The sequence below is a fragment of the Takifugu flavidus genome, chromosome 2 (genome assembly GCF_003711565.1).
Source record: "Takifugu flavidus isolate HTHZ2018 chromosome 2, ASM371156v2, whole genome shotgun sequence".
Taxonomy (NCBI): Eukaryota; Metazoa; Chordata; class Actinopteri; order Tetraodontiformes; family Tetraodontidae; genus Takifugu; species Takifugu flavidus.
The window spans coordinates 9,055,450-9,078,910 of record NC_079521.1 but is presented as its reverse complement, the minus strand read 5'-3'; the positions used below and the strand labels follow the sequence as shown (position 1 = coordinate 9,078,910).

The 23,461-nt window shown below is 45.1% G+C and overlaps 1 protein-coding gene and 1 long non-coding RNA gene across 2 annotated transcripts; both read right to left on the bottom strand.

The window, feature by feature from the left end:
• Window positions 1–2,510: 2,510 nt before the first annotated feature.
• LOC130520318 (uncharacterized) lies at window positions 2,511–4,965 on the bottom strand. Its single transcript, XM_057024031.1, has 4 exons — window positions 4,068–4,965; window positions 3,719–3,930; window positions 3,490–3,604; window positions 2,511–3,194 (listed from the first exon to the last, which is right to left on the bottom strand). The coding sequence occupies exons 1-4, from the start codon at window positions 4,185–4,187 to the stop codon at window positions 3,009–3,011; spliced, it is 633 nt and encodes a 210-aa protein (XP_056880011.1). The 5' UTR covers window positions 4,188–4,965; the 3' UTR covers window positions 2,511–3,008.
• Window positions 4,966–20,327: 15,362 nt separating this feature from the next.
• Window positions 20,328–21,783, bottom strand: LOC130520524 (uncharacterized). Its single transcript, XR_008948898.1, has 2 exons — window positions 21,710–21,783; window positions 20,328–21,181 (listed from the first exon to the last, which is right to left on the bottom strand). It is a non-coding gene; the product is annotated as an uncharacterized LOC130520524 (long non-coding RNA).
• Window positions 21,784–23,461: the final 1,678 nt, after the last annotated feature.

The following is a 23,461-nucleotide window of genomic DNA, read 5'->3' as shown; positions in this document are numbered from 1 at the left end:
TTTCAAGAGATTTCATTAGTGCTCTCCTGAGGAAGTCATCAAGAAATGTGACTGGATCGTAATTTGTAAACAACCATGTTAACCTGGAAAAGCGGTTTGGTTTCGAGAATTTTAGGAAGTTATTTATAACCACTGTGTCTTTCCTGGTGTAAAGGTGGAACATGTAGACGGCAGCCAGAAACTCCTGAATGCTCAGATGAACAAAGCAGTAGACTGATTTCTGGAAGATCACACTCTCTCTCTTGAAGATCTCTGTACAAACTCCTGAGTACACCGACACCTCGGAGACGTCCAGTCCACATTTCTCCAAGTCTTCTGAGTAGAACATGATGTTTCCTTTCTCCAGATGTTCAAACGCCAGCCGACCCAACTTCAGAAGGAGTTCTTTGTCAGCCTCAGTCAGTTCCTCTGGTCTCTGCTTTCCTCCATACTTCTGCTTCTTCCTCTTTATCTGAACCATCAGGAAGTGTGAGTAGAGGTCAGTCAGGGTTTGGGGCAGCTCTCCTCTCTGGTCTCTGGTCATCATGTCCTCCAGAACTGTAGCAGTGATCCAGCAGAAAACTGGGATCAGACACATGATGTGGAGGCTCCTGGAGGCCTTGATGTGTGAGATGATTCTCTTGGACAGATCTTCATCACTGAACCTCCTCCTGAAGTACTCCTCCTTCTGGGAGTCAGTAAAGCCTCGTACTTCTGTGATCCTGTCAACACATGAGGGAGGAATCTGATGGGCTGCTGCAGGTCTGGAGGTGATCCAGATGAGAGCTGAGGGAAGCAGGTTCCCTTGGATGAGGTTCACCAGGAGCACGCCAACTGATGATACTTGTGTGACATCAGAGATGAGCTGATGCTTGTTGAAATCTGGACAGGCTCTGTTCAGAAAAGCCAAATCTCAAAGCGAGGCTGCTGTCAAGGCCAGTTTGATTCTGGCAGAAGAGATCGCTCAATCAGCCCGGCCATTTCCAGAGGGGGATTCCATCAAACACTGCATGCTTAAAGTTTGTGACCAAGTTTGCCCAGACAAAAGGCAACTCTTTTGAAACGGGAGCCTGAGCAGAAACACCATTGTTGTCCCTCAATCTAAAAGAGCAGCTGGAGAAAAAGGGGAAAGATTTCATGGCATCTTCCCTGGCTGTGGATGAGAGCAGCGACATTAGAGGGGACTCCAGCCTCAACGTGACAGAGGAGTTTCTGGCGTTACGTCTGTGCACGGCACAACCACAGGACAGGATTTGTATGAAGAGGTGTCAAGATGTGGAAATGAGATGGAGCTGCCTCGGGAAAAACTGGTGGGTTGGACAACAGACGGAGCACCTGCCATGTGTGGACACAGGAGTGGACTGGTGGCCAAGATACGGGAGAAGATGCAGGAGGAAAACGTTACGGCTGAACTGACAGCTCATCATTGCATCATACACCTGGAATCGTTGTGTGCTGAAGCCCTGAACATGGAACATGGAATGTTCACCATCACGCACGCAGTGAACTTTATCAGAGCCAAAGGTTTAATTCAGCGCCAGTTCAAGGCGTTTCTGAGCCAGTGGCAAACGCAGCGTGGTGATTTGCCCCATCACACTGAGGTGCGATGGCTAAGCCAGGGAAAGGTGCTGCACAGATGTTTCCAGCTTCCTGAGGAAATCGGATGTTCTTGGACAGCAAAGGGAAAGACACAACTCAGCTCCCAGACCAAAGGTTCTTGTGTGAAACGGCTTTTCTGTGGGACATTCCGAGTCATCTGAATGCAATGAAGCAGCAGCTGCAGGGTCGGAGTGGTGTCCCCTCTGATGTGTACAGTACAGTGAAGGCCTTTAGAACCAAACGGACTCTGTGGGAGGCACAGATGCACAAAGGAAACTTGAGCCACCTTCTACCACTTTAAAATAGCAAACAGACGCCAAATGTCCCCTGCAGCTCAGAGACACCGCTGAAAAATCCAGATAATCTTGAGGTTTGCACCAACGTAACATTTGCTTGGCAAGCAAGAAATTATTATTGTTATAAGAAATGAATTTAGGGTTTTAAGTATAATGAATCAATACTTGCAGACATGAGACATGAACATGAGGCTCTTCTCTGCCAATTCCACCAGAAAATCCAGTAATCTTTATTTAACCAATGAAACTGAAAATCATTCTGAGAAGACTAACGTCTGAGACGTTAGTATCAGTGCCGTGCAGCAGTCGCACTGACCGCACTGACACACACAGGCTGTCACGGTGTGTGTTTGTGTGTGACATAGCACTCAAGTCTCCGTTCATGCTGCAGCGCTGCTCAGGGCTGAATATATTTTTCTCTTTCAATGCACCGATCTAGTTAGGCTGGTTATTAATGTTACTTCAGTAAATAACCGTACATACGCAGGCTATGCTAGAATGCAAAGTTCTGTTTTCTGTTTATGTCGCATTTATGTGGTCTTTACTCTCCTCCCCATGTCTTTGTCTTCTAGGCAGGTGTGGATTTGTGAGACAAATGTGTTTGCATGGTTTAAAGTTGTGCACAGTGATTCCAAATTTGAACATTTAGTTTAACTTTATTTAAATATTATCTGTTACAATCAAGCTTGGAAAGACAGAGCCAGCCCCTTTAGCAGGCAACAGGACTGATCGGCCTCCTCATTAAGACCAATCGAAATCACTTAATCATTTAGTACATGTGTACCTAAGACTTCCAAAAAGTCAGCCCCCCGCAGCTTATTTGAAAAGCCCCTCAGATCTGACTGACCAAGCGGAATGTGGGGGCTGCTTCATGAAGACATTAAAAGCAAACAAAAGATGTTTTAAATCAATAATGACACCAAATGGTGAAGCTAAAATCAAATCAAATGTATTTTGTACAAGTTAAAAGATGCACCGCTGCATTTTGGACCAACTGCAGTTTGTTAAAGCAGCATCTGGAGAAAGTTAATGTTGAGTAGATTCAGGTAATATAGACGAGCAATGATTCACATCTCAGAGTATTATTCAGGGAATAAATTCTACAGGACAGAAACCTGCTTTTCTTCTTCTGTGTCAATATTTGCCTCTTTCCTCCACATCCTGATCAGGTTCCACCCGATCTTCTTGGTACTCAGGCCAGAGCTGCTGAACAATCCTCAGAGCTTCGGGACGGTCAAAAAACTCATGTTTATATGTAATACCGTCCGGGCTGCTGATGGTGAGGCTGTCTCTCAATTTGTCTCTGCCAAAGGTCCACACCTAAAAAGAGCAGCAGAAGCAATGAGAAATGAGATTCAAACTGATGGTTGATGGTCAAAAATAAAATGCTGATGGTTTTAGAACTGGTCTGGGGTGTGTGTGTGTGTGTGTGTGTGTGTGTGTGTGTGTGTGTGTGTGTGTGTGTGTGTGTGCGTGTCTGTGTGTGTTTTGCCTTTTTGTAAATTTTAGAGACAAAAATTCTGAGGAAAAAAGAATAAGATGTCCCCAGATAAACGACCAGTTTACATGTGGATAACCAGCTACAGCTCAGAAAAGAGTGCTCACTCAGGTTTACCTTTTTGCCCACATGGAACGCGAGGGTGACGTTATCCCAAACAAAATATTGAGGGAACTCATTCCAAGGTTCTGCTGTCATCCTGTTTTCAGTATCATCCCTCATCAAGTGGTACCTGCTCATAAATACATGAGTCACACCCAGACACCACCAACACCATCCTCACCCTCCGTCACCCATTTTCTTGTTAGAAATTGGGTTTCCATTCACAGTAGAGAGGGGCACTGACCTGTGAGTGTCACACATGGCTTCAGCCTTCCAGATCATGTGGCCCGCCTCCTCGTTGTACCCGCAGACAGGACTCGCGTCATCGGTCAGCAAAGGAAAGCCAGAAAATTCCCCATTGAGTTTTGGGCTATGGACCAACACAGCATACATGATCTCTTTTTTGTACAGGGTGGTCTTGTATACCCTCATGACGGGCTTTTCACCGTCGCAAAACTGAGGACGATAAAGAACATTTCTATGGCAAATGTGTTGAGCAGCTCATCAGGACATAGCACGGTATTCCCATTGTGACACAATGTGCTTTTAGCTGACAACAAATCAAAGAAAGCCGCTGGGAACGTTTCCTCTACCTGCTCTCCGTAAGCATCCAGCACTTCTCTGAGTGTGAAGGTGAAGCGGAATGAGCCCAGTCTGGAAGTCTCACTGAAGGCTGCAGAGTTGGCAAAGTCTGCCAGAAACCTTGGCTGCATTAGGCGTTGTTCCTCTGTGCGATCTGGTAGGTTTCCTCCAGCATCCTGTTCTCAGCAGACTGGATGTCTTTAGGTGTCACCACCATGCTCCACCATACGTAAGGGTCTTCATACGGACAACGGAAGCCATTGTCAGCATGAACGCCCTCCAGGCCGGCTCTGTTTGTGTCGTGTTTCACATAAAACAGGTGAAACTGTGGACGAGGATAATCAGGTATGGGTAAATAAATGTAGCCGTTCTCAGGACGACGGTTTCTTAATTCCTCCAAAGTCAGGTGTTCTCCCCGACAAATCTGTTGCGGAAAACCTAAACTGTTTGTCGAAGATTCCATTGTACAATTAAAAGTGATGCAGATCTTTAAAAATAAATTGCAGGAATAAATAATCTCAGAGCCTGAAGCCTCTTCTGATCGAGAGAAAACGAAATGATAGTCTCCACAAACAGCTGATAGCTGTCAGAACCAACAACCACTCCCATTTCTCCCACGACATACTTAGTTTCATTTCTGGTAAACCGAAACTTCTGCATGCGGCTTCTTATGTAACTGGCCGCAACTAAACGTAGAATAATCAACAATGAATCGCTCAAAACAAATCAGCTGGAGACTCGACAGGTAGATTTCTCTCTCATACATCCATAACATCTGTTCAATAGTAAAGATGAACTGCACGTTAATAATATGATAATAACTCGACACAGGAACTTTCGTCGCGATATTATCCAAGCATCAAAGTTGCGCCATACAGACGTGGTCTGGTGGGGAAAACCTTTGACTCATGGCGTTGGTATCCCCAACCCCCATTTGGTACCGGGCCGCACAGAAAGAAAAAATAATTTCCTTTTTTTTAAAAAAAAAGAAAAATTCGAAGATGATGTTTTATTTTGAAAAGTGTCCGGATTCTTACATCCGTCTCACTTGACGCACCACAAGACACGTGATCCATCCCGCTAAATGAACTCCCAAGCTAGCAAAATGAGCAAAAACAAACTTCTTTAGAAAGTTTCTTTGCGAAGGGGAACCGGCCCAATGAAGGGACAGAAGAGGAACCCGCACCCTGGTGCTGGTGCACGAACACCTGTCCCTGCTGTCAGAAGGGTTCGAGCGCTACGTCCCAACCTCAAAAGATCCACCAACTGCCAAGGAATGGATCCGCGACCCATTCGTCACCAAACCGGGTGAATCCAGCATGTCGATGTGTGAAGAAGATCATCTGCTGGAGATGACGGGGGCCTTAAACCTCTGTTGGAGACATCAACTCTGCCGTTGTTCTGGATCAAAGTCATGGCAGAAACCCCGAGATCGCCACAACAGCACTGAAAACCCTGGTGCCATTGCCCACATGGTATCTGTGGGAAGCAGGGTTTTCTGCAGTGATGGCACCCAAAACCAAGTTACGGAGCAGACTGGACCCAAGTAGCACACTTCGGGTTTCATTGTCCCCCATAAGCCCAAGATGGGACCGTCTCAGGGCTCCCACTGATTCAGTGCTGCTGTGAACAGCGAGCATTTTCATGCACTTTGCTTTTGTGTTGTGTCTTATTTTGAAGGTATGTTTAAACGTTACCATAGCGACCAGAGTGTGTTGCATTGTGTTGGCGCAGAAAGGATGTTGCTCTGTTGTTGGTGCCATGTCACGAGGACGCTGCTAATAAAGTTGCACATGATTACACAGTCCTCCGAGAGTATGGGGTGTCCTCCACTGAAACATACAGTGAGTTGAAGTATCTGGAGCACTCACAGGCCCCAGGTTGGAACGCCACGCCATCAAAGCAACTAACTAAGGGATGATTAACTAAGCAACTAACCTTTACCAATCAGCCAAGACACTAAAACCACACTCATCAATTTGATCCAACCGTTTCTTATTTCTGTTTCGACTGTCCAATACACTTGTGGATTTAATGAGTTGTTTCTTTCTGTAGGTACTCACAAAAATGGTTTTATCATGTTCATAGCAAGCTCTCTGCTACACATGCTCATCACCCAAACAGAAAAGAGTGCTCACTCTCCCTCACCCTAACCCTAACCCTAACCCTCACCCTAACCCTGACCCTAACCCTAACCCTCACCCTCACCCTAACCCTGACTATGGCAGGTGACCAGAAGACACGATGTGAACCCAGAGGTGAACAGCGTTTTGTGTTCACTCTTTCATTTTAGTTTTGATGATCAGAAGCATTATGATTCTGGTTCCAGGAGTGTTGGATGGCAAGCATCTCCCACACCCCACACACACACAGATATATGAATTTAGCGATCATTAGAGGGCAGTGCAGTACTTGAGACAGCAGCACTTCCATCTTCCCTTCAACAGGTTCAAACACACTTTCACTGCCCTCTAATGAGACAAGCTGCCAACAGTTTGTGAAGAAAGATCTGCTGTAAGTGAGAAATTATATTTTTTTAGCTAATACAACTTGGAGAAGCCACTTTTGCTGTCGTCGAATAGATCTAGAGCGATAAAGTTCATTTACGACGCGTGCAGGAGGGATGAGGGTTTTACTTAGTTGTGCTAAGAACTAGGAGTTAATACAGGGAGTGCAGAATTATTAGGCAAGTTGTAATTTTGAGGATTAATTTTATTATTGAACAACCACCATGTTCTTAATGAACCCAAAAGACTCATTAATATCAAAGCTGAATATTTTTGGGAGTTGGAGTGGGGCTTTTTTAGTTTTAGCTATTTTAGGAGGATATCTGTGTGCAGGTAACTATGACTGTGCATAATTATTAGGCAACTTAACAAAAAACAAATATATACCCATTTCAATTATTTATTTTCACCAGGGAAACCAATATAACAGCTCAACATTCACAAATATACATTTCTTCTGACATTCAAAAACAAATCAGTGACCAATATAGCCACCTTTCTTTGCAAGGACACTTAAAAGCTTGCCATCCATGGATTCTGTCAGTGTTTTGATCTGTTCCCGATCAACATTGCGTGCAGCAGCAACCACAGCCTCCCAGACACTGTTCAGAGAGGTGGACTGTTTTCCCTCCTTGTAAATCTCACATTTGATGAGGGACCACAGGTTCTCTATGGGGTTCAGATCAGGTGAACAAGGAGGCCATGTCATTAGTTTTTCTTCTTTTAGGCCCTTTCTTGCCAGCCACGCTGTGGAGTACTTGGATGTGTGTGATGGAGCATTGTCCTGCATGAAAATCATGTTTTTCTTGAAGGATGCGGACTTCTTCCTGTACCACTGCTTGAAGAAGGTGTCTTCCAGAAACTGGGAGTTGAGCTTGACTCCATCCTCAACCGAAAAGGCCCCACAAGCTCATCTTTGATGATACCAGCCCATACCAATACCCCATCTCCACCTTGCTGGCGTCTGAGTCGGACTGGAGCTGTCTGCCCTTTACCGATCCAGCCATGGGCCCATCCGTCTGGCCCATCAAGACTCACTCTCATTTCATCAGTCCATAAAACCTTAGAAAAATCAGTCTTGAGATATTTCTTGGCCCAGTCTTGAGTTTCTTTCTTGCTTGTGTGTCTTGTTCAGTGGTGGTCGTTTTTCAGCCTTTCTTACCTTGGCCATGTCTCTGAGTATTGCACACCTTGTGCTTTTGGGCACTCCAGTGATGTTGCAGCTCTGAAATATGGCAAAACTGGTGGCAAGTGGCATCTTGGCAGCTGCACGCTTGACTCTTCTCAGTTCATGGGCAGTTATTTTGCACCTTGGTTTTTTCACACGCTTCTTGCGACCCTGCTGACTATTTTGAATGAAACGCTTAATTGTTCGATGATCACACTTCAGAAGCTTGGCAATTTTAAGAGTGCTGCATCCCTCTGCAAGATATCTCACTATTTTTGACTTTTCGGAGCCTGTCAAGTCCCTCTTCTGACCCATTTTGCCAAAGGAAAAGAAGTTGCCTAATAATTATGCACACCTGATATAGGGTGTTGATTTCATTAGACGTCACCCCTTCTTATTACAGAGATGCACATCACCTGATATGCTTAATTGGTAGTGGGCTTTCGAGCCTATACAGCTTGGAGTAGGACAACGTGCATAAAGAAGATGATGTGGTCAAAGTACTCATTTCCCTAATAATTCTGCACTCCCTGTAGTCATTTGGTTTGAGGAATGCTATGAGTTTCAACTACACTTGTGATTTTGAGGTGGATTACACCGGCACTGAAGAGGTTTGAGCTGCGTCTGTTTCTTGACCGGGGTTGAACCTGTTGATCAGACATGTTCCTACAAGGTTTTTCAACAACATCAAGCTGCTGTGTACTTAAATTCTATGTGGCTCAGAGTTGATGAATCAGTCCAACTCAGCTGGATTTAATTTTGGTGCTTCCTGTTTCAGTGTGCGGAGCTCAACTGTAACACTTCCTGCTTACTCACACTGTGTGTCTGTCTAGGAGACCTTCAGAAGCTAATGCATAAAACCCACCATGTTTATATCTTCAGTCTTAATTATAAAGCAGTTTACATGAAATGAATCTATTAAGAAGTTGACCAGAAAAGCACAGTTTAGATTTTACTCTCACAATAGTAGGGCAACAAAGGGAAACCCTGCTGGTGCAGACGTTGCCTGATGATAAATTGGACCTGTTGCAGGAGATCACGTCACAACGTTGGAAGCTGCGGAGCTTCTTGTTTAACGTCAGCTGTTGTCTGGCAGCCGCGGACGTCTTCAGGCGTCACAACAAGTTCTGTGAAGCAGGAGGTGAGCACGAGGTGACATCAGCAGAGGTCATGTGCTGAGGCCACTCTTGAATCCACTATCTGCATCCTTTTAATTGACCCTGTTTAGTTTGATAGTTTAATTGTTTTGTGGTTGGTTTCTCATCCTTACATCCCATAGTCTACACCGTATATTAGATCTATTACACCGTCCCAAACAGGTCTTTTTCAAGGCCTGCAGTGAAGACAAAGGTGGGTGATGAGCACATTTTTCTTTTATTATTAGTGATTGAGTGAATTATTCTCTTATTCATTCTTAAGTTGTTTATTTATTTATTTTTCATCTTATTTTGTGTTTAAAAAATAAGATATTTGAGAACATTTGAATGTTTTGATCAGAGCTTTTCTTGTGGAAAACCTGATGCGGCCCAGCCTCTCCCAGACTCTGGCTCCAGCGGCCCCCAGGAAAATTGAGTTTGAGACCACTGCTTTACAGGAAGAAACCTTGAGCAGGACCAGGCTCATGTAGGGCGACCCTCCTGCTGATGGGGGGCTGGGTAGAGAGAGGAGAGGAGGGGGGGGGACAGGTAGAGGAGAGAATAGGTAGAACATACAGAAATACATACAGAAATACATTATATTAATGAAAATAAGCTGCCGGTAGAGTCGGGTTGAGTGGGTCAGCGGGGTCAGAGGTCAGTAGGTCAGCATACACCTATGCTGACCCAGTCGGCCGGCGGCTTGCATAAATAGTGTAGTTTTGTATGTGTTTTTGTGCTCTGTGCCCGTCCTCTCCTCTTCTCTCCTCCTCCTCCTCTCCTGTCCCCTCCTCTCCTCTCCTCTCGTCTCCTCTCCTCTCTCCTCCTCTCCTGTCCCTCCCCTCCTCTCCTCCCTGTCCTCTTCTGTCCCCTCCCCCCCTCTCCACTCCTCTCCTCTCCTCTCCTCTCCTCTCCTCTCCTCTCCTCTCCTCTCCTCTCCTCCCCTCTTCTCCCCTCCTCTTTCTTCCTGTTAAAGGGGAGTTTTTCCTGCCACTGTTGCTTGTCTGGGGTCAGGCCCTGGGATTCTGGAAAGCACCTTGAAACAATTTTGATTGTATAAGACGCTATATAAATAAAGATTGATTTGATTTGATTTTGATTTAACGTACTTGTTAATATTACAAAAATTATACAACGGGATCTAGAACATTTTGACCCCAAATGTAAAATTAAAAGTATTAAACCCAATCTGACCAGAGCGGAAGTAGAAGCTTTAAGATCCTTACAAAATAATCCATTGATTTTAATAAAACCAGCAGACAAGCGCAGTGCGGTAGTTATCATGGATAGGGACCAATATGTTCTGGAGGGTCACAGACAATTGTTTGACAAAAATTATTATATACAATTAGATAAACCAATCTATGTAGAAACCATCCCTATGGTAAAACAAATTGATCAAACATTGTATGATAAAAAATTCATCAATTCAAAACAGAAAACCTATTTAATCGGCAGTGAAGAACCCAGACTGAGATGCTTTTATATGTTGCCAAAAATTCATAAGGAGCCTGAGAAGTGGAGCAAACCCCATGAGACTCCCCCTGGAAGACCGATTGTATCAGATTGCAGATTGTTGAGGAACTTGAAAGACTATTTAGTAAAGGCCAAACTCAAACCATTATCAACTCCTAAAGCCACAGGGGAAGGAGATTTTTTTCAACATTGCCTGTGGGTACAGAACAAATGTAATAAAAATGTATTTAAAACACAACTAGGAACTGGCCCTCTTACCAAAAATTGTGTTTATTTAATCTTCTGTAACAGTTGTGGGATGCAGTATGTGGGCGAGACAGGCAACACATTTCAAACCAGGTTTTATCAATATAAGTACAATATCTGCAAACAACATAACATTTACATTCCTATTATACAACACTTCTTACTGCATGGATAGCCAGCTCTGAAAGCCACGATCTTGGAAGCCAATCCACACTGGACCACGCCCCAGCAGAGGAGAACGGAAAGAAAATGGATTTATCTCCTGAATACTCTTCTGCCAGATGGATTGAATGAAAAATAGTTTTAAGAACAAATGTTTATTACTCACCTTGTGGACATTTGTTTAAATTGCCTCTGTCCTTGCTTTGATGCAAACCCTAACCCAATCCTGAACCTGAACCTGAACCCTAACCCTGGGCCCTAACCCTAACTTGAACCTGAACCCTAACCCTGGGCCCTAACCCTTACCCTAACCCTGGGCCCTAACCCCAACGCTGGGCCCTAACCGTAACCAAATCCCAGGCCCTAACCCTGGGCCATAACCCTAACCCAATCCCGGGCCCTAATCCTAACCCTTACCTGGACCCTAACCCGGGACCTTAACCCTAATCCCAGGCCCCAGGGCTCAAACTTCTCACCTTCAATTTGACTTTTACTGGGAGTCCAAAGCCCTATTGAAGAGATATGGTGATGTGATTCCAGGAAGGGGGGATGATGGACTGTGCATCCAGTCTTGGTGTCGTAGACACCAAGATTAACTTTATCTCATCCTAACCCAGCCCGTGCCTCTCCCTCCGTCTCCTGGTTCCCCCCCTTTTTTCCCCCAGGAGGACAGGACCGCACTATGGACCAGATGTAGACATCTTCACAGATAATTTTGGTTACTATTCTATGCTAAGTGATATATTTTTCAACTTTCCTGTAATAAAAATGGGGTTAGGATCTTAGGTCTTCCTAACTGATAATTTATACCAATGTTCATATTTAACTAAATTTGGTAAGACTTGCCTTGTAGAGAAAATAAGAAAACTTTAATGTGTTCCTGTTCATTATCACGTTTGACAAAATCCTGATTGTACATTCCTGCATGTGATGCGGACATTTTCTGTTTATATGGTGTCAGGGTTTCTGGGTTGTGTAGGTCGTTGTGCTGCAGGGGGTGGTGTGGGGCACAATTGGTGGCAGCTGGCACTGCTGGCGGGCGCACCTGTAGGCAATTTACATCGTGCTGCCTATTTAAGCAGGTTGCGCCTGCCTGTCAGTGCCAGGGTATTCTGTTTGTCTTGTGAGGGTGTTCTGTTCGTCTTGTCAGGTCTTGTTTGTCTCCCTCGTCGTGTGCTCCTGCTCCGTGTTTCCCTGGAGGGCCACCCCTGTTCCCTGTTCGGCTGCCTTCGTGTTCCTCGTGTGCCCCCTCCCCCTGTAAATAAAGATTGTTTGACCATTTTACCACTGTGTCCTGGCCTGCGTTCGGGTCCTGATCACCCTGTCCGTGACATATGGATTTGGTCTTTGGTTATTTTAATAAGGAATTTCATCACATTATATTGTACTGCGCAACCTGTTACAGTAAGGCTTAATGGAAGACGTGGGTATTTTGAATTTAGTCAATTATCTTTGTAAAAAAAATCAAAGAAAAGTTAAAAACGAATTGATTTTTAAGGAAAACAACTTGAAATTTATGGATGGTCTTGAACTCCTCGCAGGGCTGGCGCGAGATCCTGTTGCCCTGCTCTTCCTTCCGTCGTCCTTTCGTCTCCACTTTAGCCTTCCACGTTGGATGGATGCACGTGCTGTTTAGCGCATCATTAGCTAATTAGCCATGAAAAGCAAACCATTGATTTAACAACCCTAGCCTGAAGAAGGTTCATATTAACTGAAATGTTGCAACTTTTGTGCTCACTTTGGAGCAATAAATTTAAAAAGTTTTTTATTCCAGTACTGGAAGAGTCAGCTTTTCCTTAATCTTAACATCTAAATCAGGACGACTTAAACGGAGATGGCCCATTATGACCAAGATGGCTGGACGACGGTGCACTATGGTGGTCGGCGAAGAAGAAATAGGTATGTTTCACCGCCACCTCCTAGACACATCTACACGATACCTACCAAAACGTCCAACACGGCCATAAGCGCTCCTATGCCTCGGTTGTTCGAGGCCAGCCTCCTACTCCGCTTCCCGTTCCAGACAATGAGGCGCGGGAAAATCACAGTACATCAACAGACAAGCTGATAAAACTAATCAATGTTCCAGATTTAATCAGCATTTAAACAGACATCAAAAAACTCCACAAAACTTTCGATCACGTGACAGAGGTGCTCCGGATCGACGATGGTGGCGTACATCGGACGCGGACCGACAGGTGACAACACACTCCACCGACCGTGATTTTGGAGCCAAGGTACGCATACTCCATAAAATCATCAAGGCCACGCATCACCTACTGAATGTATCCGGAGATAAACCTCCTGTCACCATAGAAAATATGACAAAAACCCTTGCTACAAGCATCAAGCCTTCGACACCATCGGACAACACCATGGACCTCATCTGGGGAAACGCCAAGAACTGGGCTGTGACCACTCTGCTCATTCTGAGGGACCACTATTTGGAGGTCATTGAAACAGAAATAACTAAACTAACAACTTTTACGAACCCTGACTGGGAACAACCCTTCCATATAGCAGCCAACTGGGCACGGCATCATCTGGGAAGACGCCTTCTCCCAGAGACGGTGGAACGCGCCGAGGCTGTCCTTACAACCCGACTGTCTGAAGAAGATACAGCCCCACTTCAACCCCAACAACCAGGCGAGTCACCTGGGGACCCCTCCCACCCAAAGAACAGGGTCCCCTTATTTCACCTATCCCCCCCATGGATCCTCCCGGCATCAGACAACTGACCAAAACTGCCCTCACCACACCCAAAGCACTCATAACAACAGCGGAACTCCACTACTCAGAAACCCGACTGTCGAGAGTTACCAATACACAGGATCTCATATCTATTACACTCAGTCCCCATTCAAATGATTCTTCCCACTCACCTGATAACTCTGTCCCCTCCTTCACACAGCGACCTCCTGCCGAAACTCATAAAGACCTGATTCAACTGTCCACTCCATCGCAATACAACCTCCAGGGAGCAAAAATGATGAGCAGGTCCTCAAAAGTCGACACTGACTGCCAGACGACCTTTTCTGAGCCCCCCACTTTACTTGAAACATCTGAGGGGTCCTCATTGATAAACCGCCAACCTCAAAGCACCAGCACACCTACTGACTCTGCACTTACCTGTCCCTTCTCCCCCCCCCCCCCCCACTTTTTTCCTCTGTAAACCCCACCACAGAGCCCGGACACAATCGCCTCCCCCCTCCTCACACACCTCCCACTGTATCATCCTCCAACCCCTCCCCGACATCAGTAAACACCCCTTCTCCCGCTATCAGCCTTCCCCCACCCACCCTGGAACTTCCCCAGGACACTACATCTCCCAACAGGATCACATACAGACCGATTTACCACATCGCAAGACCCAACCGTAAAGTCCAGGACTGGTCCTTTAAAGGGAGGAGGCCAATACTCATCCTGGGTGACTCTAATATCAAGCGCATCCCAGGACACACCAATCCCAATATCCAATTGGACAGCTACCCCGGTGCTAATACCTACCACTTCCTAAAAATCTGTGAAAAGACCCTCCCAAACCCAAATACCAAAATCGTGATCTTCTCAATAGGAATTAACAATAGAGACCAGGACCCCAGAAAAACAACAATAAAACAACTCAAATTACTGTCCCGTACTGCCAAGTCGACCTTCCCGAATGCGGACATCTATTTCCCAATCTTAAACTACTCAACACAGCTCACCCAAGAACAACAAAATAACCTGGAATTCATTAATAACACTATGGCCACATACTGCCCCACACTCCCAGCAATCCCTCAGGACACCTTCACAACGGAAAGGGACAACATTCATTGGACCCCGGCTACGGCCGAAAGGATTTTTGAAAACTGGTGTCGCAATCTAAATTTATGACACCGCTCAAAACAAAACCAGTGAACAGAAGAGGCCTGGGCTGGGACTCCTCTTCCAATATCTTAAACTTATCCACCCTCTTCACCCCATCCATTCACCAACGAAAACTGTTAGAACGAGGCCTCTCTTCATTCATTCCTCACCCCACCAAGTTCGACCGGGAGGAGCTTCAAAGGGACCTATACAACTTTCACAGAAAAATCAAATTAATCGATTACTTCCACCTCCACCCCAAAAACAACCCCATTAAATTCACTTACCCGTCACACTGGGAGCCGGAATCAAATACAATACACCACCTCACCAAGAAACTCATCCATACAAACACACAAGCCCTCAAACACACTACACTAGTTACAGACATTAAGGATAACATATCAAACTTAGAACGCACAGCCCTGACACAACTTTCTCACAACCCCAACATCATCATAAAACCAGCCGATAAAGGAAGCAAGGTGGTCATCATGGACCGACAACAATACCTCACGGAAGCGAACCGACAACTAGCCAATAGAAACCATTACACACCCCTGCCAGATACAATCCAACCCCAAATACAACATAAACTCAGAACTATAATTCAGACACTCTACAATAAAAGATACATCACTGCTAAACAGAAACAATACCTCTTTGGACCAGACAATCCACGTCCACGATATCTCTACCTGCTCCCAAAAATTCATAAGCCACCGGAAACCTGGACCATTCCCTTTGAGGTTCCTCCCGGCCGACCAATTGTCTCAGACTGCAATAGCGCCACATATCATCTCTCCCAATACATCGATCATTTTCTAGGCCCCCTCTCCACCCTTCACCCCAGTTACATCAAAGACACCTACCATTTCATCAGCACCATTCAACCCATGGCTGTTCCGACACATTCCATCCTTTTCACATTAGACATAGACAGTTTATACACCAACATAGACACTACACTTGGATTACAGGCACTACATAGAATATTCAACCAACATCCAGACCCCACTAGACCGGACAAAGAATTACTACAGTTAATAGAACTCTGCCTCAAGAATAATGACTTCCTATTCAACCAACAATACTATTTACAAACACATGGAACAGCCATGGGCCAAAGATTTGCCCCCTCATACGCGAACCTCTACATGAGTGAGTGGGAGCGAGAAGCCCTCAGCAAATGCCCCCTCCGACCAATCCTTTACCTCCGATACCTGGACGATGTTTTCGGCATCTGGACATATACCATCCCACAATTCATGGAATTCATTAACACCCTCAACACCATCATCCATCCATCAAACTCAAACACACAATAGACACGGAAGAAATTAACTTTTTGGACACCACTGTTTTCTTTAACATCATCCAGGCAACACACAAAACATTACAGACAAAAGTTTATTTCAAACCCAGACAACTCACGCCCTTCTCCATAAATCTAGCTATCACCCAAAACACACTTTTAAAGCTATAGTTAAATCTCAGATAATCCGATTTCATCGCATCTGCTCAACCATAACTGATTTCCATAATGCCACCAGCACACTCTTTCAAAGCATTCGCACAAGAGGGTACTCAAAACGCCTCCTTCGTAGCATTAAGACACACTGGCCTCTCTCGCTCCCACTCATTCTGGACACCTTACTACAACACCTATCTCCCTAACCCTAACCCCAACACCCCTCCTTACCCTAACCCCAACCTTCTCCCTAACCCTAACCCTAACCTGAACCCTAAACCTAACCTTCTCCCTAACCCTACCCCCAACCCTAACCCCAACCCTAACCCCAACCTTCTTCCCAACCCTAACCCCAACCCTAACCCTAACCCTACCCCCAGCCTTAACCCTAACCCCAACCCCCCTAACCCTAACCCTAACCCCAACCCTCACCCCACCCCCCTCCTACCCCTAACCCTAACCCTAACACACCCACAAACATAGAGGACAATTCAGGGGGAGTCCCGGACCCACAGACCTCAGCCTTCCCACAGAAATCACAAATCATACCATTCATTTCTACTTTTTCACATAGAACCACAACCCTACAGTACACCATTAAACAAAACTTTTCAACCATACTACACCAACATCCGGCCTTCTATAACCACAAGATCAGCCTAGCACACAGAAAAAACAGAAACCTCCATTCCATACTCACCACATCCAAATTCCCGGACCAATTCATCACACCCCGACCCAGACATAGCCAACACTACCGAAACAGAAAATTCATTCAAAACACATACACTGGTACAGGGTTCCCCACGCTAGGCCTCACTTCCATCCATTCCACCAACGCAGTCTACATCATCACATGCACCCTCTGCAACAAACATTATATAGGTGAAACACAAAATTCCATACATACCCGTCTAACACAGCACCTTTACAATATAGCAGGAAGTCGACTTGGCACCACCCTTGTCCGCCACTTCCAAGAGCACCCAGTCAGCCACCTTATCATCTCGGGGCTGGAAACCAATAACTGCTGGACAGTGGGACAGAGGAGGAGAGCGGAACGCATATGGATCAACAAATTAGGCACAAAGACACCACATGGCCTCAATGAACACCCATAGAACTTATCTGTCCCAGTCAGCCAATTTAAACAACTTAATATTCTTACAAGCCGAACCAGTCTCTTATCTACCTATTGATCGACTTATTTATCTTCTACCCTGCTTTTATTACACAACTTCGTTTTCTCTATTTTATTTCTAATTTATTTTTATTTATATTTATTTTTAATTTTATTTATAATCTGACTGGATTAACCTGCTCTCCTCCTCCCCCCCTCTCCCCCTCCCCACCCACACCCGGCCTCGAACCCTGACTCCTATTGAGAGACAACTCTGACCTGCACACCTTGCCATCAGTCCGATCAGTAGGCCAGTGCACAGAAAGTTGTAACCCAAACCCTGAACCCCAACCCTAACCCAACTCCAACCCTAACTCCAACCCTAACCCTAACCCTAATGCTAACCCTAACCCTAACCCTAACTCCAACCCTAACCCTAACCCTAACTCCAACCCTAACCCTAACCCTAACCCTAATGCTAACCCTAACCCTAATGCTAACCCTACCCTAACCCTACCCTAACCCTCCTGGTTACTTCAGCAGGGAGGCTCAGGGAACCTTCTCCCAGCTGCCCCTCAGCTCAGGTGGAGCACTGAGGTGCAGCAGGGTGAGATGGCAGCAAAGATCCAGCTCATTTTGGGCTGTTTGAAGGTTCTCCAGCCTGACTGGGGGGCCCAGAAAAGGCTCCTGAGGTGGCCTTTACTGACTCCTTCAGGAGGCGAGTCCCTCCACACTGTCCAATGATTTCCCTAACCCAAACCTTAACCTTAACCCTAACCCTAACTCTAACCCTAACCCTAACCCTAACCCTAACTCCAACCCTAACCTAACTCCAACCCTAACCCTAATGCTAACCCTAACCCTAACTCCAACCCTAACCCTAACCCTAACCCTAACCCTAATGCTAACCCTAACCTTAACCCTAACTCTAACGCTAACCCTAATGCTAACCCTAACTCCAACCCTTACCTTAACCCTAACTATAATGCTAACCCTAACCCTAACTCCAACCCTAACCCTAATGCTAACCCTAACCCTAATGCTAACCCTAACCCTATATATGGATATATGAACATGTGATTTTTCCACTATAACACACACACATACACACATCAGTATCAGGGTTCCAAATCCTGTTTTCTTTTTCTGCCAGCTCTTCCTCCAGCGATTACCCTGCATCTTGCGCATGTCCCGCCCTGCTGAGGCAGAGCCGTACTGGGATGGAGCGTTACCGCGGCGATCCAGCTCAGTGGGCTCCATTGCCTCGGCTGAGGAGTACGACAGTGTGAAGTCCCGCAGTGAGCTGATGTTTGAGAAACAGTCTGGGAGACACGGACTGGTGACCCGAGTCACACACGCTGCCAGTACGTTTCCAGAAACATTTAAACACATGAGATATAGAAGCATCAGTAGCTTCATTTGAGTTCTGAGCTTTGGTGTCTGTGTGGAGCTGTGAAACCACAAGAAGAGGGAGGAGCCATCAGCTGTACGCAGAGATCAAGCCGGCTGTGGATGGAGCCACTACATCATTAAACACATGCGCAACAAGAACGACTACAATGAGCTCAGAGGGTTCAAACAGAGTCCTCAACCCAAAGTCTGATTTAAAAAGATCAAAAGTGGCGTAAATGTCTGGTCCTGACAGGAGAAGGATAACTGGAGCGGCATCGCTCGTACAGTAGACCGACTCTGCCTCTTCCTGGTTACCCCGGTGATGACCTTTGGCACCGTAATCATCTTTCTGAGGGGAATCTGTAACCAACCTCCTCATCTGCCCTTCAAAGGAGACCCGCATGACTCCAGAGAGGAGAACCCACGCCTGCTGTGATGCACACACACAGCCAGGGCTTTTTCCATCGCCATCGTTTCTCTGGGGGAAATGTTGCATTTCTTTATCTTAATAACAACAAATCTTTAGTTTGTTCTATAGGAGCTCCATATGTTTAGTGTCAGAGACTTCTTAGATTGTGTTCATTGCTGGCACATAAAGAAAAATGCTTTGATTTTACTAAAGTGACACAAACCCATCTCAGCACTGTTTTTTATATCCTCTATATTATTGTGCGTAGTCTGTGTAACTGTTGTGCTTTATTTCTGCTGGCTTCTTTAATGGGATGTAAACCAGCCTGACATAATACCAGTTGAGTACTTTATTTGATGTTGCCAAAGGTTTAAAAACAGCCTGACAGAATAAGAAATTGTGAAAATGTAGAGGATGAATTATACCTGGTGATATCTGATCTTGAATGGCAAATTTTAGAGTATTTTATAGGGAAGTGAAATAATCTTTGGACCTCTTATCAGGCAAAGAGAAAGTAGCTAAGAACTGCTCTAAAAACACCACCTCAGGGGGACTATATCCAAATCTCTCCCTTTACTGATGGGACGTTGAAACGTCAATACGCGGATTCATACATTTAGAACTGGACGTTGCACCAGAACTGGAAGCGCGGACTGATACATTTTTAACAGCGGTCCTGCTTCAACCCTCCGGGGCTTAATAACAAAATACGAAAAATACGAAAATTTTAATTTTGGAAACATTGTTGTCGGTTGTTCGACTTGCCGGCTTTCCCAAAATTGCTAAATACGCGCTAGCATGCATGTTTTAAGCTATGGTAGCGGTATGTTTTACCATGCCCGCGCCCTATAATCCGGAGCGCCTGATGTATGTGTTAAATACAGAAACAGCACCCGTAACTGAGGCTGCACCTTTTAATACGGTGCGCCCTTTGGTCGCGAACATACGGGATATAGAACATAGGGCACGTTTGTGCGTGATATCACTCCACGTCTGCGCAACGACCACAACCTCCTATCTTTAGTATTGCTGCGCCAACTGGTGGTCTTTTGGGTTGAGGATAACGGTGATCTATATGTAGCTATATGTAGCTATAGCGTCATTGGCCTCCACTCCAGCCACTCCTGGTAGTTCCTCAAAAACACTGAGTTTCTAGTGGATGCACAATCTGTGGAAGCCAACATAGAAACTTCTGAAGAGCCAGTTCTTGCAACAAAAATATAGTCCCCAATTAGGTTGTTTTGTTATCACACGATCCCGTCCACATTATCTTAAGAGAATATAAAAGAATGAGTGGAGACAGAAGAGAGAATGAGACGTTTTTGGCGCGTGTCACTCTTGATTTTGTGTTTATTTTTGCAGTAAACTTAAAGGAGGCCTTTTAACTTTATGTTTGATTAAATTTAAGCTGATATAACATTCTTGACATCTTTAAATTTACAGTATTCATGGGAGTTTTATTTGGTCATTTTGCTTCTTTTTATTTCCTATTTCCCACATTTATTCATAGTTTTTATTATATTGCAATAAATCCTATAACATTGAACAGATTGACTAAAGTCAAATGAGCTGCGGTTCCCACCATAGCGTCATTCTGATGGGTTTTTGCTGGCTGCAGCTGAAATATTCCAGTGCTCCATGTCACAGAGACAGTAAATACTAAACCCTAAAGATTCTGAAGGCATGATGTAAAATAGTAACGTATAATACAGACATTTGAAGAGACAATTAAGAGAATGTTTCCATGCTTATAAGAGTGGCCGAGGAGCCATTTAGAACTTTATAAAGATGCATTGTGTGATACCAGGAACTAATTCAACTTCAAGGCGAAGCTGCTTCTGCTTTGTCGACCATCGACTGATCTCCTGAAAGTTCACCAGCGCTTTTTAAAAACTGAATTCTTCATCTATGGAGGGAGTAGACGGCAGATGTTTCCACAGATGCTCTTCACCAGTGGTCAGTGAGTGATGCAGCAGAGGAGCGGGAGTTGACTGGCTTCAACCAGCTACCGTCTCAATGTCTCCAGCCCATAGTGTGGATTCTTTACGAGATCAGACAGCGGCTTCACTCCTGAATCCTGCAGATTGTTGAAGCTGAGGTCCAGTTCTCTGAGATGGGAGGGATTGGACCTCAGCGCCGAGGCCAGAGAGCCACAGCTGATCTTTGATAACCTGCAGTCCCATAATCTAAATAAAGAAGGGAAACTTTTATAAGGTTATAAGTGAAACCAGTATTCATCTGAAAGGTTAATCAAAGGCATGATCTGTAAATATTTAATTTAGTTACAGGCTAAAAAATGATAGTAATATGTAATTACCACAGTTCCAACCTCTCAGGTTTGCACTGTTCCAAAGGAGAATATATTGTTCTGGCCCTCACTCTTCCCAGGTTCTCCCACCTCTTTCCCTCCCATCTCATCATGGAGATCCATCTCACCTGTGGCTCATCTTTAAAGGCACAACCTGTCTTAGATGACTTCCTGTCTCCCTCACCATCTCCCTCCTCGTTGGCTGGTGTCTACCAGGCACCCTCACCTAGTTTTGTCTATTTTGGTTACCATCTGTGGGCTTTTTCATTGTCCTTAAATCAATTTATCATGAATAAGTGGTCCCCGTGTGGCCCTCCCTCCTGAAGGAACTGGGCACAACACACACACTCAGAAAGTGTGAGGACCCTCGGATGGAATAATGGACATTTTTGAGAATGGTGTTTACCTCAGAGTTTCCAGTCGGCAGTTTGGAAAGTGGAGAAAACCACAGAGCAGCTTCACTCTGGATCCTTCAGCTTGTTCTGACTCAGGTCCAGTTCTCTGAGATGGAGGGATTGGACCTCAGCGCCGAGGCCAGAGAGTCACAGCTGATCTCTGATAAACTGCAGTGACTTAGGCTAAAATAACAATTATTTTGAGAGAAGACAAATAAAAATCAACATGTACCAGAGCAAAGCACAGCTTACAAGCAACAAACCTCTGGTCCTGCACCGGCTTATCTGCCGTATGTTCCTATTTTGGGTTCTTTCAGGTCGGTTGGACAAGATCTACACCGTATGTAAAGTGTGTGTGGGTCAAAATACCTTCCAAGTTGTGAAACCACATTTCCCAGTAGCACTCAACTCTTGTCAGGAGTTGGGACAAAGCGACCCACTCCTGACAGCTTGTGGGCGATGCTGCAGCGACCCTGCAATCCCTACACTCTCTGGTGAAACAAATCAAAGATTTTAGACACTGCTGGATGCTGGAAGGGTGGCTATAGTCTGGACGCATAGTTCCCCTGACTGCACATTTCTCCAACAATGATTGGCAGCTGGTGTCACTTGTTCTCCAGATGAGAGAAGGAAAGAGAGCCCCCCCACAGTGTGTTTGATTGCCCCACTGCAAGCTCAATGCTGCCAGAAAACATTGCAGAAGCATCAATTCCACTCAGGGCATCAACAAGGACCTCAGGAAAGGTGCAGCTGCCACCTACTAGAGACAAGCACGCTGAGCTGAGATTCAAAGCCCTCTCCTCCCAAGAGAAGAGCTTGTTTGTTGGAGGCTCTTCTGGCGATACCTGGTGCCACAGCTCCAGCTCAGCCCGTCTCTGGAGCTGAGGTGGCGCTTAGCAAGTTTCATGGTTCTCCACCACTTCCTCTCGCTGAGGACCTTCTCAGCTGGTGGTTTCTGCTCCACCTTCCAAGTTGAGCAGGTGATACTTCTGCATTCCTGCCACCAGTGTCTCTGCAGAAAGAGTCTTCTCTACTGTTTTATATTAGATTGTAGAAAATTAGGATGTTTGGGTATGTCTTAGATGTTGTTGACTAAGAGCAGGTTTTTCTTTAATAACATAACAAGATTCGATGAGAAGAGCAAATGTATTATTTTATGAGCTACTTCCACTACTATTATATACAAATACTTCCATATTGTCTTAGATTGCCAGCTGCATTTATTGCATTGTTCATAGAAAGTCATATTTGTGAGGAGAAAAACTCAAATAAGGTCATTTTCTTTAATGACCATTACAACAGAAGGAGGCGATGAACAAACAGATTTATCTAAATATTCGTGAAAACTTATGCATGGAAACCTTTTTAAAACGGTTGCATTGTGTAGAATCGGTGTAGAATCAACTTGTTGACTTCTGATTTGGACTCCAATGGAAGTGAGGTGCAACAATTGTGGATGCTGAAAGCTTCAGATCTTCATGAAGGTTTCTGTGGTTGGACTGACCTGCTGCCCCTTTAAGAGGGAGGCAGGTTTGGGCTTCTGGCTGGAATGAAGCCACCTAAGATGAGAATGACTGCAGGCTTTCGGTACCAAGGTTTAACAGGGCGCTCACTTCACACTTGGGCTTTTCTCTTTTTTTGGATGGCTTTTCTCAGTAGAGAAGGGGCATGGCACACTGCAGCAGCTTTCTTTTTGGGTTTTCTAGTTTTCCTTCTGATCTTTAAAAGACAGGAAGAACCATTTTTGATTGGTCTGAATATTT

What these genes read in the sequence shown, in the direction of transcription:
- LOC130520318 (XM_057024031.1), bottom strand. Translation starts at nt 4,187, where the DNA reads ATGCAGCCAAGGTTTCTGGCAGACTTTGCCAACTCTGCAGCCTTCAGT. An exon ending in GCCATGTGTGACACTCACAG is followed by an intron (nt 3,605 to 3,718) that starts GTCAGTGCCCCT and finishes ATTTATGAGCAG; the next exon opens with GTACCACTTGATGAGGGATG. An exon ending in CGTTCCATGTGGGCAAAAAG is followed by an intron (nt 3,195 to 3,489) that starts GTAAACCTGAGT and finishes TGCTCTTTTTAG; the next exon opens with GTGTGGACCTTTGGCAGAGA.